Source organism: Stegostoma tigrinum, chromosome 35 (assembly GCF_030684315.1).
Source record: "Stegostoma tigrinum isolate sSteTig4 chromosome 35, sSteTig4.hap1, whole genome shotgun sequence".
Taxonomy (NCBI): domain Eukaryota; kingdom Metazoa; phylum Chordata; class Chondrichthyes; order Orectolobiformes; family Stegostomatidae; genus Stegostoma; species Stegostoma tigrinum.
Window position 1 is genome coordinate 10,233,704 of NC_081388.1, and position 16,099 is coordinate 10,249,802.

At 40.6% G+C, this 16,099-nt stretch overlaps 1 protein-coding gene across 3 annotated transcripts in view; it reads right to left on the minus strand.

Moving 5' to 3' along the window:
* The window catches only part of brd4 (bromodomain containing 4), a 184,487-nt gene that overhangs the window by 64,265 nt on the left and 104,123 nt on the right, over positions 1-16,099 (minus strand). For all 3 annotated transcript variants that reach the window (XM_048521930.1, XM_048521931.2, XM_048521929.2), the window contains exons 7-8: positions 4,081-4,209; positions 1,801-2,007 (exon numbers count right to left, since the gene is read on the minus strand). In XM_048521930.1, the coding sequence (XP_048377887.1) occupies positions 1,801-2,007; positions 4,081-4,209 (336 nt within the window). The remainder of the gene's footprint in view (positions 1-1,800; positions 2,008-4,080; positions 4,210-16,099) is intronic.

Below are 16,099 nucleotides of genomic sequence, written 5' to 3' on the forward strand. Positions count from 1 at the left end.
CCCCCCCCCCCCCACCCCAAACTAATACTTTGGAGGTAACTACCGATCAGAAAATGTATTGGACCTGTCATATAAAAACTGGGCCAAGAGTAGGTAACAGGCTGCGTATTCCTCCGCAAGTGACTCACCTCCAGGCCCCCCAGTGAATGCCCACCTCAATTCAGAGTATTGTGGAGTATTCTATATTTGCCTGGATGAGTGCAGCTCCAACACAAGAAGCCTGACATCATCCAAGACAAAGGAACCTGTTTTTTGTGATCTCTTGCATCCCAGGCTCAGCAGCAGTGTGTAACAAATACAAGACACTGCAACAATTTATGCGTGGTCCTTCAAACTTTTTACCCATCCAGAAAACAAAAGCAAAACATTTGCAGGTTCCCTTACAAGCCTTGCACCAGCCTGACCTGGAACTACTTCGCTGTTTTTTTTCATTTTGTGTTAATATCCAGAACTTCCTATGTCATGGCATTTTGGGAGTATCTACACCACATGAGTGCAGCAAATTCAAAGGATAATTAGAGCTAGGGAATATATGTTGGCCTTACTAGCTACATTCAAAGACCACGAATGTATTAGAAATAATGTTTTAATAGTTTGGTGTATAAAGCTCTTAACATTCAAGGCCCAGAGAGAGAAGCAAGTGACTAGCCTATAGGTAAATTGCTTTTTGAATTTGTTTTGAATATAGTCAACTGCTTAAACATACAACTGCAATGAAACTAGTCCACTATGACCCAACAACATATCAAGTGAAATCAATTACATGAACAGGCATCAACACAGCAATAACTATTCTGTCCTGTTTTAACCTTTGATCTTGGGGGTTCTAATCCAGTGCCCTATCCATGATAACAGTAGCATTGCACCGTTAGGCATAATGGTTTAAATAACTTAAAACTCATGTTGACAAAATAATTTTTAATCTATGAGAACTAGGCTAAGAATCCAAAAAGACACAAAAGAAATATCAAAGTCAGACTGATTTGGACTAAGAACTGATTATGTGGGATTGAAAGCAATGTGGCGATACAAAGAGAGTTAGGAAATATAAAAGGATACAAATGGAAAAAGAGACAAGTGGTTGGGGAGATTACTCAGATAAACAGCAATGCTTATTAATACTGCACAAGTTATTACTACCTTGCAATGCCCTGCAATCCGAAGAGCTCAGGTTAAATTAACCATGTAGGATGAGAAGTAGCATGGAGAATACAGGTAATTGGAGGTGAAGGCAACATTTAATGTAAACATGGCAGCAACCTGGGCTGGATCAGGCCACTCCATCTCATTCGCCAACTAACCAAAGCAATCAATTCAACAGAAAACAGAGTATCAAAAGGGCAATACTATCAATCACTCTGCACCAAAAAGACATGTTCAAGTGACTCAAATGACATATCAATCCCAAAGAGGAGGGCAATCTCAACATATGGAATTTCACTTGTTAGTCTAAAAGCACATACATTTTGGGAGGAAAGTAGAATACTTCAACTGTCCTGCCATTGTACTCTTGATTAGAACACATTCATTAACACAAACATCACAAGCCACGTATTTCAAATTTGCCTTTTGATCTTTTTTTCTTTATTCATTCATGCAATGAGGGCTTCACTAGCTATGCTGCATTTATTGCTTATTCCTAACCACCCAGAGGGCAGTTAAGAGTCAAGCACAATGCTGTTGATCTGGTTTCACATGTAGGCCAGGCCAGGTAATGATGACAGCTTCCTTCCCAGTTTGTAAAAAGTGCAAAGTGAAATCAACCAGAATCAATTTATACAGTCATCTTAGAGACAGTACCTGTTCTTGAAGCTCAGCCAGCCTCTGCGCCCGCTCCTCCTCTGAATCATCTGTGCTGCTGTCACTGTCAGAAGAACTGTCACTGCTGCTGTCACTCGAGGAAGAGGATGACACCTGGTTAGTTGGAGGTGGCAGAGGAGGAGGAGATGGAACAACTGGTTCAACAGGCTCATCTGGTATTTTTGCAAAACGCATCTCAAACACATCCTGGCAAAGACAAAAAACACCAAAATTATGCATGCCAGCTTTTAAATCCTTGAGCTGTTTTGAGTACAAGGATGGATGCACAGTCAAGAACCAGAAGCAACACTAGGCAGTTCAGCAGTGACTGTACTTCCATTCAATATCACCACAGCCAAATTCTGCTTCAACTTCACTTCCCTGCCCATTCTCAAAAACACTTCACTCCATTAAAACTAGCTAGTTCTTAAATTTACTCGATGTCCCAGCAGCTGCTGCACTCTAGGGTAGTGAATTCCACAGGTTCAAGGCCCCTTGAGAAAAAAAAATTCACTTTAAGATCTGCTACCTCTTTTCCCAAAAGTATGACCTCTTGTTCTACATCCACTTTGTCAATCCCCTAGAGTACCTTGTATACCTCAAATCATTGCTCCTCTCATTCTTCTACATCCCTCCAGTAAGGAGACCAAAATTACATGCAATTCTCCCGGTGAGATCTCAACAATGCCTTGTACAGTTGCAGCAATACTTCCCTACTTTTAAACTTTATTACTTTAGAAATAAATGTCATTAACCTTATGCTTTAAAAAATGGTCATGTTATTCAACATAATGGCACTCAATCAGGATGTAAAGTATTGTTTCAAGCCCATTTCTCCCCTCACTGAAGATGCCAAGTGAAGGTTGAAGCATTTTCTCACATGAGCCAATAGAGAGATGAACTGGACAGCAAGTTCAGCCCGATGACAAGGTCACAACCCGCCACGTTTGCTAAGTGCCCTTCTGGATTCAACAGAGCCCTAAGTAGCAGCACAGTCAGCTACTGCTTTCTGTGGTTGGGAATGGGTTCTTTGTTAATAAAGTTTTATTCGAAAAAAAATTAGGGGAAAACTCAAAAAAGTACTTTACTCATGAGAGCAAAAAATATTTAATGTTATCAAAATCAACTGCATCACAAACTGTCACGTAACTTTATGGAAACGCAATTCCTCTCCATCCATTTCAAGCAGGAAATTACGCAACATTAAATACATGAAATTAAGGTTGAAATGAGCATATTCATGAGAATCATTCCTTAACTCATTTACAAATTAGGATACCAAGGTGGGGACGTGTTAACACCATTTTGAAAGTGTTAGTTGCTATCCGGGTTTTCTTCGTTTGAAAACTTAGAAGACTGTAGAAGAGCTAAAAGATGTAAATTTAATACAAGTGAACGTCGGCTTAAGAAATTGCTCACATTCAGACATCTTAATGACAGTTTGTGTAGCAATTAATTCTAATGGAAAAAGCAAGCCATGCGTTGCATTGTGTTTTTATTAGTAGTTGTTCTTTAGTTTCCAAGTGTCAATGCATTCCATTCCACATTCGAATAATTCAAATTTTTAAAATATTCTCATTTCTTTTTCAGTATCCAAAACACTGCCTACTGCTCATTTTCTACCAACTGATCAGTGCACAATCATTCCATATTAGAACAATTAGGACTTCCTCAACACACTCCAATAAATTACTGTTCACTTTCCACTGCTCTCAAAATAGGGTAATCAGAATCAAAACAGCAATTTCCAATTATCACCAGACAAGGTTTTTTCTTCTCCTTTATTCATTGATGGGATGAGAATGCCGCTGGCTAGGCAGCATTTATCTATCCCCAATTGCCCAGAAGGCAGTTGAGTCAACCACACATTGTTCTGGTCTACATGTGACTCCAGACCCCAAACAGGTAAGGATAGCAGTTTCCTTCCCTAAAAGGGGATTAGTGAACCAGGTGCGTTTTTTCCAACAAACAATGGATTCACAGTCATCAGACTCTTAATTCCAGTTTTTCTTTTACTGAATCCAACGTTCACCATCTGTTGCGGCGGGATTTAACCCAGGTCCCCAAAATGTTATCCAGGTCTCTGGATCAACAGTCCAGCAATATCATCTCCAGGCCATCACCTCCCCCTAAATGACAGCTGATAACTCATAAATTTTTTCACATGTGTTAATATCTCACTGTTCACATGTTCAGGACATCCCAAAGCACTTGAAAACATTAGACACTAATAGGCAAAACTCAATATAGCATATCCCTTCTCAGTAGCCAAATACCAACCTGCAGTTTTCTTGCCATGGCCACCACCTCATGGTCAGGAGGATTATATTTGTAACAGTTAGAGAACATCAACCGAACATCTGCTGCAAACTCTTGAGCATCACCATACTGTCTGTTGTCCATTTTTGACTAGAAGAACAACAGGAAAGTAGGTTAAACGTGTGATTCACAAGCATGTTTGTATCATTCAGAAACCATTGTATGATTATTGTCATAACCACAGGCCTAACTTTGAACAAAAGAAGTTTCTAAAGCTTCTGGAGTAGAACATTGAGAAGATTTGTATATTCCTTCCCGGGCTATACAGACAAACTTAACTGGATCAAATGTATCAGAATCAGTGCACCTAACAAGCAACAATTCCACTACAACACAAGCGTGAAAAAGCTGCTTGATGAGTGATTCCTTTCAGAAGGAGCAATGTAGTGGAGAACAACTTGCAATGGCATGAATTTTTTTCCCTCAATGCCTTTTTTGCGAAAGGAACATGTTATCCCCTACTTTTCATTGAAATTGGATTTACATAAAGCATGCAAAAAAAAATGGATTGTGCAGTGTAATACTCCAATATCCCTTTACTCCAATCCCAAGAAAACATTCAAAGACATTATTCAGCAATTCCTTCTCCCAAGTTCATATGAAGTACTTCCTTATCACAAAGTTTTTACTTCAATAACTCCTGTATTATGCTCTCACACTCTTCATAATCCTCAACAGGATTTGGCACAACAAAAAAGACAGATTCTTAGTCCCTTCCCTTCACTGTCCAACAAAAAGCTCCACTCCATAAACTGCCACCACCTACACATGCCTCCATCACAAATGAAGCAGAACATTTATTAACAAGTACATATACGCATCCTAAAGTGCTAATAAATGATCTTTCTGCAGCAGCATCTTGTAGAAATAATCTGGTATACTTAGTGCTGTACAGGATACTGATGTCAAACTAGCAACAGGTCAGACTCACTGATATCATTGCCATCTTCCACTGGTACTCAGATCCCAGTCTCAGAAGCTGTGGACACTTATCTCGAACTGCTCCACAACTTGAATGTCTGTTTTCATGCCCCTTTCTTGGCTCCCAAGCCCTAATACTGGTTTGCCTTTGACTCCATAAGCAGCAGCACAAGCTGCACCATTTCATCACAAATGGAAAGTATGCCCAGTAAATAAATATTTGTCCTTTTTCATATAGCAATTCCAGGCCTCAGGCCAAAGTACTTTTAAAGTACAGGCATTGTTGTAATATAGGAAATTCAGCAGCCAATTTGCACACAGCAAATTATAAAATGCTGCAACAGCAATTCCCTTTCCACCCCCACTGCCCGCTAAACAGTAGAAATTCCCAAAATAAAGGTGAGCTCATTAGGAAAAACAATTATTTCATTACAGGCGAATCTAGTTTAGTGGGGAATAAGCAGGTACATTGTTATTAATGCCAACATTAAATGATCAAACCTGTGGAGGCACACAGTGGAAATCATAATAAGGCAACAGGATCTACAGTGAGTGACACCATGATTGCTGTATCATTGGTCAATGAAACTGAACGCAATTACAGACATCATTACAAGTCAGCAGAATTGCAATATATGCACCACTAAATAACAAATTCAATTAGGAAAAAATGCATTTTAGGAATGGATCACTTGTTTCTCGTTGAGCTAATCAGGGAGACACTACAACTTGGGAAAATAGAAAATAAGCATGTAAACACAAATCAAAATTTTGTAAACAATATTCTATCAACCCATTTTGCATTTACAAGTGGTTGTCATGTCAAAATCTAGAGGATAACTGCGGGGTGGGGGGGGGGGGTTTTCCCCAACACACGGCTATAGCTTGTAATGTGATACCGCAACACAACAAAAAACTGATTCATAATAATAATAATAATAACAACAATAATAATAACATCCAATTGCAGTAAAAGTTGTCAAGAGGTCTTTTTACTTCTACTAGAGGGAATCATACTTATTCTCCAAGCTCTCCCATTACATCCCTTACCCTTAAAATCCCCAAACCATCACTTTCCTCTGCGATTAGATCTTTCACATCCTGAAATTTGGCAGTTTATAATTCATTTAAAACCTTCGCCCAAATTTTATTTTATTTCTGACTAATTCCTCCATCTAACCTCACATCTAGCCCAACCTCCAAATATATTTCAGTCTCTTCTACATCCTCAATCCCCTAAAACAAATAGATTAACTTGCCTTACAAAGAGGATGAATAGAAGTAAGCTGAGTGACCCTTGCGTGGCTGTAGAACATTTCCCAGACTTCTCCAATGACCATACAAGTGCAACTGAAATTTAAGTTTGAGAATTTACCCCTCTTTACTTCTTACATTGCACTGAGGAACATGTAAATGAACGAAGTTAACATATGAAAAGATCACAAAATCATTTTTTTTTGTTTTGAAGACTTCAATGTCTTCCCCTTCCAACTCTTCAAATGTCCTAGATCCCACACAATTAAACAGTTTACCATTCTTACCCGCAAGTATGGCAAAACTATGTTACAAGAGAATTGAAAAACAGCAGCACTGAGAAAGAACAGGGTTAAAAACAATAAAAAGGGGAAAGCAGTCAGTAAGATATGTGCCAAAATGAAAGCAAAGACCAGGAATAAAAGCAAATAATTAATATATACTGCAAAACCTGCATTGCCCTTCTAAATGGCAAGGGCATAAATTAATTTTAAACTCAAAGCTTCTAGGCTGCGAAGGGTTCATAACTCAACAGAAGCATTAAAGACTTGCAAACTATGGTACAGAACTGAACTTGAAGATTTCTGTAGTGCTCAAGGAGTTGCATAAAGCTTTGGCAAAGATCTGTAGCTCTGGTTGTGGGAGAGGTTGTTGACTTTCTCACCAAGCTGGCTTGTTGTTCTTCAGGTGTTTTGTCACTATGCTAGGTGATATCAGTGGAGCCTCTGAAGAAGTGTGTGTGGTGCTTTTCTCTGTTCAGGTTCCTTCTGTGTAGCGCAGGGGATTGTAGTTTGGAGGTTTGTTGTGTTTCGTCCGTGTGTCTGTTGTCTTTTAAATGTAGTCTCCAGGGTGGCCACAAATTCTGTTCTGTTCACATCTTTGTGGTTAGAGTTCAGTCTGTGTAATAGGACAGCTTTCTCAGTTTGAGTTGTCTGCTGGATAGACTGCTTCTCCCCGTGTCCAGTTTGTTGTTGTCCTTGTCTTTATGGTGGATCACTCTGATGAGTTTTTCCTGTAGCTTGTGTCTCCTTTTAGTTTTGGTTTTGTCTTGATTAATGGTGATGGTCTGTTCTAGGACTGCAGTCCACTTTTGGCCCGTAGTATTTAGATACTAATTTTTGGCACAAAATTTCCCGTTCGTACCTGTGGTATCGGTTACAGACATTAAACACTACTCGTAGCATTCTGTGCCCATTCTGTTCAGCTATTTTATATGCCTATGGGTTGTTGAGTAGAGGTTTGTACTTCACAGCGCAGGGCAGTACCTGGTTCCTGAGGGACTCGGAGAAATTGAAGTTGTTCACAGGTAGCGCTCAGTCGACTGGCAAAGCCCATTGTTGGGCTATTTTTAGCATGTTACACCCATAGATGTTTCAAGAATTGGTAAAGATCTGTAGCTCGGGTTGTGGATGAAATTAATGACTTGCTCGCCAAGCTGGCTTGTTCTCATTGTTTAGTCACCATGCTAGGTATCATCAGTAGAGCCGCCACTGAAGCTTTTACTATGTTTCTTTTCAGCAATCTCACCGACTGAGAAACATCATCTTGTACATGTATACAGATACAGTGAAAGGTGTTGTCTTGCATATTATACAGGCAGATCATACCATACAGTGTGTATTAGGGCAGCAGAACTGAGCACAGAAGAAGGGGTTGTGTGTATGTGCGTGGGGGGGGGTTGGGGGAGTGGTGGTGGTGGGCAATGGGGGCAAGAGTTAAAATTTGGGTGTTGCATCCACAACAGCCTGATAACAGCAAGTAGGGTGTTCTTGAATCTATTTGTACATGCATTCAAACTTCATCATTTGCCTGACAGAACACGGTAAAAGAAAGTATAACCATGGTGGTTATTTGATTGCACTGGTTGCTGTCCTGAGGCAGTGGGAAACACAGATGGAGTCAATGGAAAAGGTCAGACTGCATGATGGGCTGAGCCACACTCGACTTTGTAATTTTGTGTAGTCTTGGGAACAGCAGTTGCCATAACACACTATGACGCAATCATATAGGATGCTTTCTACAGTGTAGCTGTAGAAACTGGTAAGAGTCCTTGTGGGCATGCAGATTTTCCTTAGCCTCATGAAGTAGAGATGTTCCCATGATGTTAAAGAAAATGCAGCAACATGGATGGACCACGATAAATGGTTAGTGATCATCTTTGCCAAGAACTTGACAGTCTTGACCATCTCAACTTCAGCACCATTGATGCAGGCAAGGACACACCATCTACACTGTTTCTCGAAATCAATGATCAGCTCCCGTGCTTTGTTGACATTGGAGAGATCGGTACCTTTACTATATTACTCCAAGCACAACCTCTCCACTGTACCTGTCTCATTGTTGTTTGAGATCCAACCTAAAACAGCAGTGTAATCAGCAAACTTGCAAACAGAGTTCAGATTGGGAATTTAGTCATAGTCATGAGTGTATTTAGTATAGTTAGGGGCCGAATACGCAGCCTTGTAGCACACCAGTTGTTGCTTATACTTCCCTCCCCACCACCCCGCAATTTGTTTGTGGGATGTGGGAATCACTGGCTGGCCAGCATTCCTTGGACTACTTTTTCCTCCTGCTGTGGATTGACCCACAATGCATTTAGGGAGGGAATTCCAGGATTTTGACCCAGCAACAGTGAAGGAACAGCGGTATATTTCCAAGTCAGGATGGTGAGTAACTTAGAAAGGAACTTGGAGATGGTGTTCCTATATGTCTGATGCCCTTGTCCTTCTAGATGGAAGTGGTCGTGGGTTTAGAAAGTGCTATCTGAGGATCTTTGAATTTCTGCAGTGTATCTTGTAGATAGTACACAGTGCTGCTGAACATCAGTGGTAGAAGGAGTGAATGCTTGTGGATATAATGCCAATCAAGCAGGCTTTGTCCTAGATTGTGTCAAGCTTCTGGAGTGTTGTGGGGCTGCACTCATCCAGGCAACTGGGAGTATTTATCAAGCTCCTGACGTGTGCCTTGTAGATAGGGGACAGGCTTTGAGAAATCAGGAGGCGAGTTACTTGCCGCAGTATTCTTAGCCTTTTGTAGCCACTGTGTTAATGTGGTGATTCCAGTTGAGTTTCTGGTCAACGATGACAGTGGAAGATTCAGTGACAGTAACATTTTTGAATGCCAAGGGACAGCGTTTAGATTGCCTCCCATTCGTGATGGTCATAGCTGGCATTTGCATGGCATGAATATCACTTGCTACTTGTCAGCCCAAGCCTGGATATTGTTCGAATCTTTTTGCACGTGAACGTGGACTACTTCAGCATCCGAGGAGTCACAAACACAGAGCTGAACACTGCGCAAATCAGTGAACACCCCCATTTCTGACCTTATGACAGTGGGAAGGTCATTGATGAAGCAGCTGACAATGGTTGCGCCTCAGACACTACACTGAGGAACTCCTGTAGAGATGTCTTGGAGATGAAGGGACTGTACACCAAAAATCACGACTGTCTTCCCGTGGGTCAAGTATGCCTCTAACCACTGGAGAGTTTGCCCCCAATAGCCACTGATTCCAGTTGTGCTAGGGCTCCTCGATACCACACTGTCAAATGTAGCCTTGATATCGAGGGCTATCACGCTCACCTCACCTCTGGAATTCAGCTCTTTTGTCCATGTTTGAACCAAGGCGGTAATGAGGTCAGGAGCCGAGTGGTCCTCGCAAAATCCAAACTGGCCATCACTGAATGTTATTTCTGAGCAGGTGCTGCTTGATAGCACTGTTGATGACACCTTCCATCAGTTCACTGAGAATCAGGACTGATGGGGCAGTAATTGGCCAGGTTGGATTTGTCCTGCTGTGCGTGTACCGGACATATCTGGGCAATGTACCACATTGCCAGGTAGATACCAGTGTTGTAACTGTACTGGAACAGCTTGGCTAGGGGAGCAGCAAGTTCTGGAGCACAAGTCTTCAGTACTATTGTCGGAATGTTGTCAGAGCCCAGAGCCTTTGCAGTATCTAGGTGTCTCCAACCGCTTCTTGATATCACATGGAATGAAGCAAATTAGCTGAAAACTGGCATCACTGGAGGAGGCAGAGATTGATCGTCCACTTGGCACTTCTGGCTGAAGACTGCTGTGAATCCTTCAGCCTTATCTTTTGCACTGATGTGCGGGGCTCTTCCATCATTAAGGACAGGAGCTGTTTAATTTTCCAACACCATTCACAACTGGATGTGGCAGGACTACAGGGCTCAGATCTGATACATTGGTTATGTGATCTCTTAGCTCTGTATCACTTGCTGCTTATGCTATTTGGCATGCATACAGTCCTGTTTGGTGACTTCACCAGGTTGATGCCTCATCTTCAGGTATGCCTGGCACTGTTTTTGGCATGCCCTCCTGCACTCTCTATTGAACCCCGATTGATCCCCTGACTTGATGGTGATGGTTGAGTGGGGGATATGCCAAGCCATGAGGTTACAGATTGTGCAGTGCAATTCTGCTAGAGGTCCACAGTGCCTCAAAGATGCCCAGTCTTGAGCTGCTAGATCTGTGCTAAGTCTGTCCCATTAAGCATAGCGATAGTGCCACACAAGAGGTGGCTCTCAATGTGACATCAAGACTTGGTCTCCACAAGGACTATGGTCCCACTTACTAATCTGCCAACTGCAGATGATCTGTTCATGACAGTATTGGTAAGGATGAGGTCAAGTATGCTTTTCCCTCAATACCTGCCACAGAACCAGTCGAGCAGCTATATCCTTTAGGACCTGACCAGCTCAATGTGCAGTACTGCTACTGAGCTACTCTTGGTGGTGGACATTGAAATCATTCCACCCAGAGTACATTTTGTACTCCTGTCATCCTCAGTGCTTCCTCCAAGAGTTGTTCAACATGGAATACTGAATCATCAGCTGAGGGATGGTAGCATGTGGTAATCAGCGGGAGGTCTCCTTGTCCATGTTTAACCTGAAGCCGTGAAACTTCATGGGGTCTGAAGTCAATGTTGAGGACTCCTAGACCAATTCCCTTCCGACTGTATACCACTGTGCCACCACTTTTATTTTTAATTCAAATTCCACCATCTGCAGTGGTGGGATTCAAACACAGGGTCCCAGAACGTCAGCTGGATTTCTGGGTTAATATTCCAGCGATAATACCACTAAGCCATTGTCTACCCTTACTGATTGCAGTCCACAGGTCAGGAAAGTCTAGCATCCAATTTCTTCAGAATTATGGCATTGATGGTGGAGCTGTAGTCAGGAAGAAGGAGCCTAACATAAGTATCTTTGTCATTCAGATGTTTTAGGGTGAGTGTCGGGCCAGGGGTGTGCCCTGGTAGGCGCATTGCAAAGGATCAAAGCAATTCGACATGAGCCTTGATTAACCTCTTGAACACTTCATAATTGAGGTCAGAGCCACCAAACAGTAGTTACTGAGACATGCTGCATGACTTTTCTTTGGCACCAGGGTAATGGTGGTCTTGAAGCACGAGGAGGCTTCAGATTGTGTGAAGGAAAAGTTATGGTGTCTGCAAGTAATCCCACCAGCTAGTCTGCACAGAATCCGAGTGCATGGCTAGGGACTCCATCCAGGTCGGTTGCTTTCTGGGGTTAATCTCAAGCAGGCAGATCTTATTTCTGCGGCAGTTACCTTGGGTACAATGCATCAGAGCCGTTGGGATAGGTGACATTCTTTCATTGACCTTCTGTTCCACACAAGTATTGAATGCACTGAGCTCGAGTCGGGGTGCACTGTTGCCCCTGATTATGTTTGACTTCGATTTTGTAGCCAGTTATATTGTGTAAACCTTGCCAAAAACGAGGGGTGTGTATGTGGTTGTCCTGGGTCTAGTGATGGCATTATCTTTAAAATGTCAGCAAAAATTCAGAACATTCTCAATGACTACATTTCTTTCACATTCAGTTCCTGCAGCTAAGTAACAATGAATGACAATTAGCAATCACTTGGCCTGTACTGTTCAACATTTGACAATAATTCCAGACAAATACTATCAGAAAATTGGATTTTCTTTCATACAGTAATGCTTAAATGTTGTGAATGTTCAGTAGCCATGTCTATGGCTGTTTTGATAATGAAACTTCAACTAGCTCATGGTGATAGTACCAGTAGAAATATGGCATTTATCCAGTTGCCACAATCCAAGCAGACAACCTTGATCACATTTTTTTTGAAAAAGAAAATTTCTTCAAGACCACAAATATTCAACAAGTAATTACAATATTAACAAGGACTTTTTAAAAGCATACATCTTAAAGTCTTAGACAAAAACAACTAATAAATCCAAAGATAGCTGCTCCAGCTATGGAAAGGATTGCATAAAAGTAAATGGAAGAAGTGAATAAGCAAAAATTAACTCCAAACCTACGCAATCTCTGAAGGACTGAGCCAACTACTGAACATTTATAACTTCAAAAGCTACCACCATTGAAACAGAAGAGCCTAAAATTAGATTTGAGTTTCACAATCATACAGTTCAATGAATATTTGCTCTAAGCTCAATACTGGATACCAACACAGCATTGTTTGAGGTTACAAATATGAAATTGCTCACTAAGATTTACTAGTAAAAGTTCTACATTAAAAATTGAGGTGTAGTCAGGCAACAGAATAAGTGGTCTTTGATTATTAGCACATGGAATTACACTATGCAATACATACCACAAAATCAAGTAAAACTCATCTAAAGTCAATCTTTTCCAGTTAGCAGAAATCAGAAGCCCAATTATTCTAATTGTCCTCAACCTTGATTTGTTTCCCTAACAGTGCAGTAGTAAGTGTATATTTCCCCATGAATTCATAAATCATATCACCTCCACTGCTTTCATGACTGTTAAAAACATGTCTCAAAAATGAGTTAATACCATACTACAAGAAGGAAAACAACAGGATGAATGTATCTATCCTGTGTCAAGTGGACATTGGTTTTATGGAAGAATTTAAGGTACTCTGATCAAAAGTTTCATTGGCATACATTTCAACTTGAGCAATTATTTACTGTAATTGAATTTAAAGAACATAAATTGTTGGTTATGATCATAGGTAGTTCTGAGGCTGTGATGTTGATTGGAATCCACTCTAGCCCCAGATGCTTGAAGGAACTATCCAATTGGCCTCATTTCACAATTCTGGGTTTGAACTAAAAAGAAAAAAAGAGATTCAAAGTCATGAATAGTTTTGATTGCCAATCAAACCACCCCAGACCCATCTGAGCTCCAAGAATTAAGCCCAAATTCTCTTGCCTCACCACATAAATTCCCTCCAGCCAGTAAATTTCCAATGCATCCTCCAAAAAAATGCGCATCTATCCAAAAGTGACTTTTATAGGATCGGCCAACACAACAAGTTAAGTCTATTCAATGATCTAAACGTTTAGCACAATTTTGTTGTTTTCAAATGCCATTTATAAGTTACGGATTCTATAATCATGTTTTTAAACATTTGTTCTGTCTTCAAAATTTTCTGCATGTAAACCCATGTTTCCCTATTCTCCCACCATATTTAGTTATAATTCCATATAACACTGTCTGCCCTTCCGCCCAAAATACATTAGTCCAAACTTTAACTTTCTCCACCAGTCTATTCCAACACTGAAATCTATCTTCCTTGCTTCTTTTTTTGAAGAAAGCATATTTTATAAATTATGCCACAAATGTTCAAATCCAGGTCATATCTCGAAGAACAGTATTCCTAATACTGTTCGCAGGAAACACCCTTGCATAGATTAGTCAGTGAAACAACCACTCATTATCCAAGTGCTCCTGGTGAATTTTGTACAATAGTAGCCATTGCCCCCTTAATACCATAGACATTTATTTTCCTCTGTTATTTGGTACCTTATCAAATCCTTTGGAAGTCTTGAAATGTTTTTAAAAATTGCTCTTATCCACTCTCCATACTTCAAGAAGTGTCAATGTCGTCAAATAAGATTTGCTAACAATAAATCCTTATTGGTTGTCAATAATAAACATTTTAACTGCCTTTGAGTTATCTACTTCTACTTTAGACAATTTGGCTACTATTCTCTCTTTTCACAGTGACATGAGCAGCATCTTTTTTGCAAAGGTATACTCATGCTTTAACACAACCATAATTCTTACAACAAATTTTGTGCTTCTGCTGAACACCCAGCAAGTCACTGAAATTAAATGCAATTTTCAGGCTTTTAATTTTTCTCATATTCCCTGATTTTAAATTGATTTCCAGTTCGTTAACTCACCAGTCTATAGACTTTTATTCCAGATAGCATTATGCTTCCAGTTTTTAAACCTAAAAATTAGCCATTTCATAAAAAAATAGTCATATCACCGTCTCCCCCAGATGTCAGAGGGAAGACACTCAAATTCAACCTAGCAATTCACACTAACAGCTCAAATAATTGTGAATCTGAAGAATAAGGAGTGCATAAAATAAATTCAACCAATGGAGCACAATTTAAACTAGTGCCCTTTACTCAATATACCCATGCATTAGCACTCAAGTGCAAAAGCTCCAAAAGAAAAAAAAAGGACAGGAATAGGTCATGCGGCCCTTGACACCTGCTCTGCCATTCATTAGAATGATGACTGATCATCCAACTCAGTAGCCCATTATTGTTTTACCACCATATCCTTTGATCCCTTCGGCCGCGAGTACTGCAGCTAAACTCTTCCTTAAAATCATACAACGTTTTGGACTGAATTTCTGTGGTAGCAAATTCCACTGGTTCACCACTCTAGGTAAAGCTATATCCCCATTTCATTATGAATGAATTTAGCATGTAACTGCTGATTCTGGATTCTCCAGTCGAGAACATCCTTTCTGCATCTACCTTTTCTAGTCCTGTTAGAATTTTATAGGTTTCTATGAAGTGTCCCTCCATCCTTCTAAGCTCTAGTGAACACAATCCTAACTAATTCAACCTCTCATGTCAGTCTTACCATCTAAGGAATCAGGTCTGTAAACCTTCGATGCATCCTTGTTAGCAACAGCATCCTTCCTCACGAGGAGATCAAAACCGCACAAATATTCCAGGTGTGGTCTCAAAAGTCCCATGTAATAGCAGCAAGATATGCCTGTTCCTGTACGCAAGCTATAAAGGCCAACATATTTGTCTCCTTGACTGGCAAATGAGGATGCCCACGTCTCAATGCACATTTCCCATCCCTACTTCTCAGTTTACAGCCAGACAATAATCTGCCTTCCTGTTTCTGCTCGTCATCCACATTACACTACATCTGCCAAGGATTTTCCCACTTACTCTGCTTATCCAAATCACCAAAATACTTGCACAAAAACAGACGTGACAGACGAAAATCTGTGTTTGGTATCTAAGCCTATCTGCTCGCAATGCAACGCCTCAACATCAAACAAGCTATGTAAAACAATGTCTAAGCTCTTTAGTAAGGAGGAACAATACTTTCATCTAACTGTAAATAACACACACTGGCTACAAGTTTACATAAGTGAGAATTTGCCAAACAAAGAGCAGCACTTAGATTAACCTACACAGTTGCATTTCTTTGAATTCCTAAGGGCTGATTTAACCAAGTTTGCTTTGTAACATTGAAGTTTTTGGTGTCTTTACACACGTTTACAACTTAGGTGCCTGCCATTTTTCAAAGGGATGGTTAAGTCACTACAACAGGGGAAGCGCAATAAATCACTGATTTGCAATCAGGTCTGAAGCTAGATCCTGGTTATCATTCTAGGATGGTCAAGCCCACAAAACATTGTCAGATGCAGCTCATCAACTTCATGCATCATAAATTGTTACTTAGAGGCTCTACGCCCCTACCCTTGGACCAGTACATCTGGTTTAAGTCCCTCTTGCATGTAACAACATCTTTGGTCAGGTTAATCA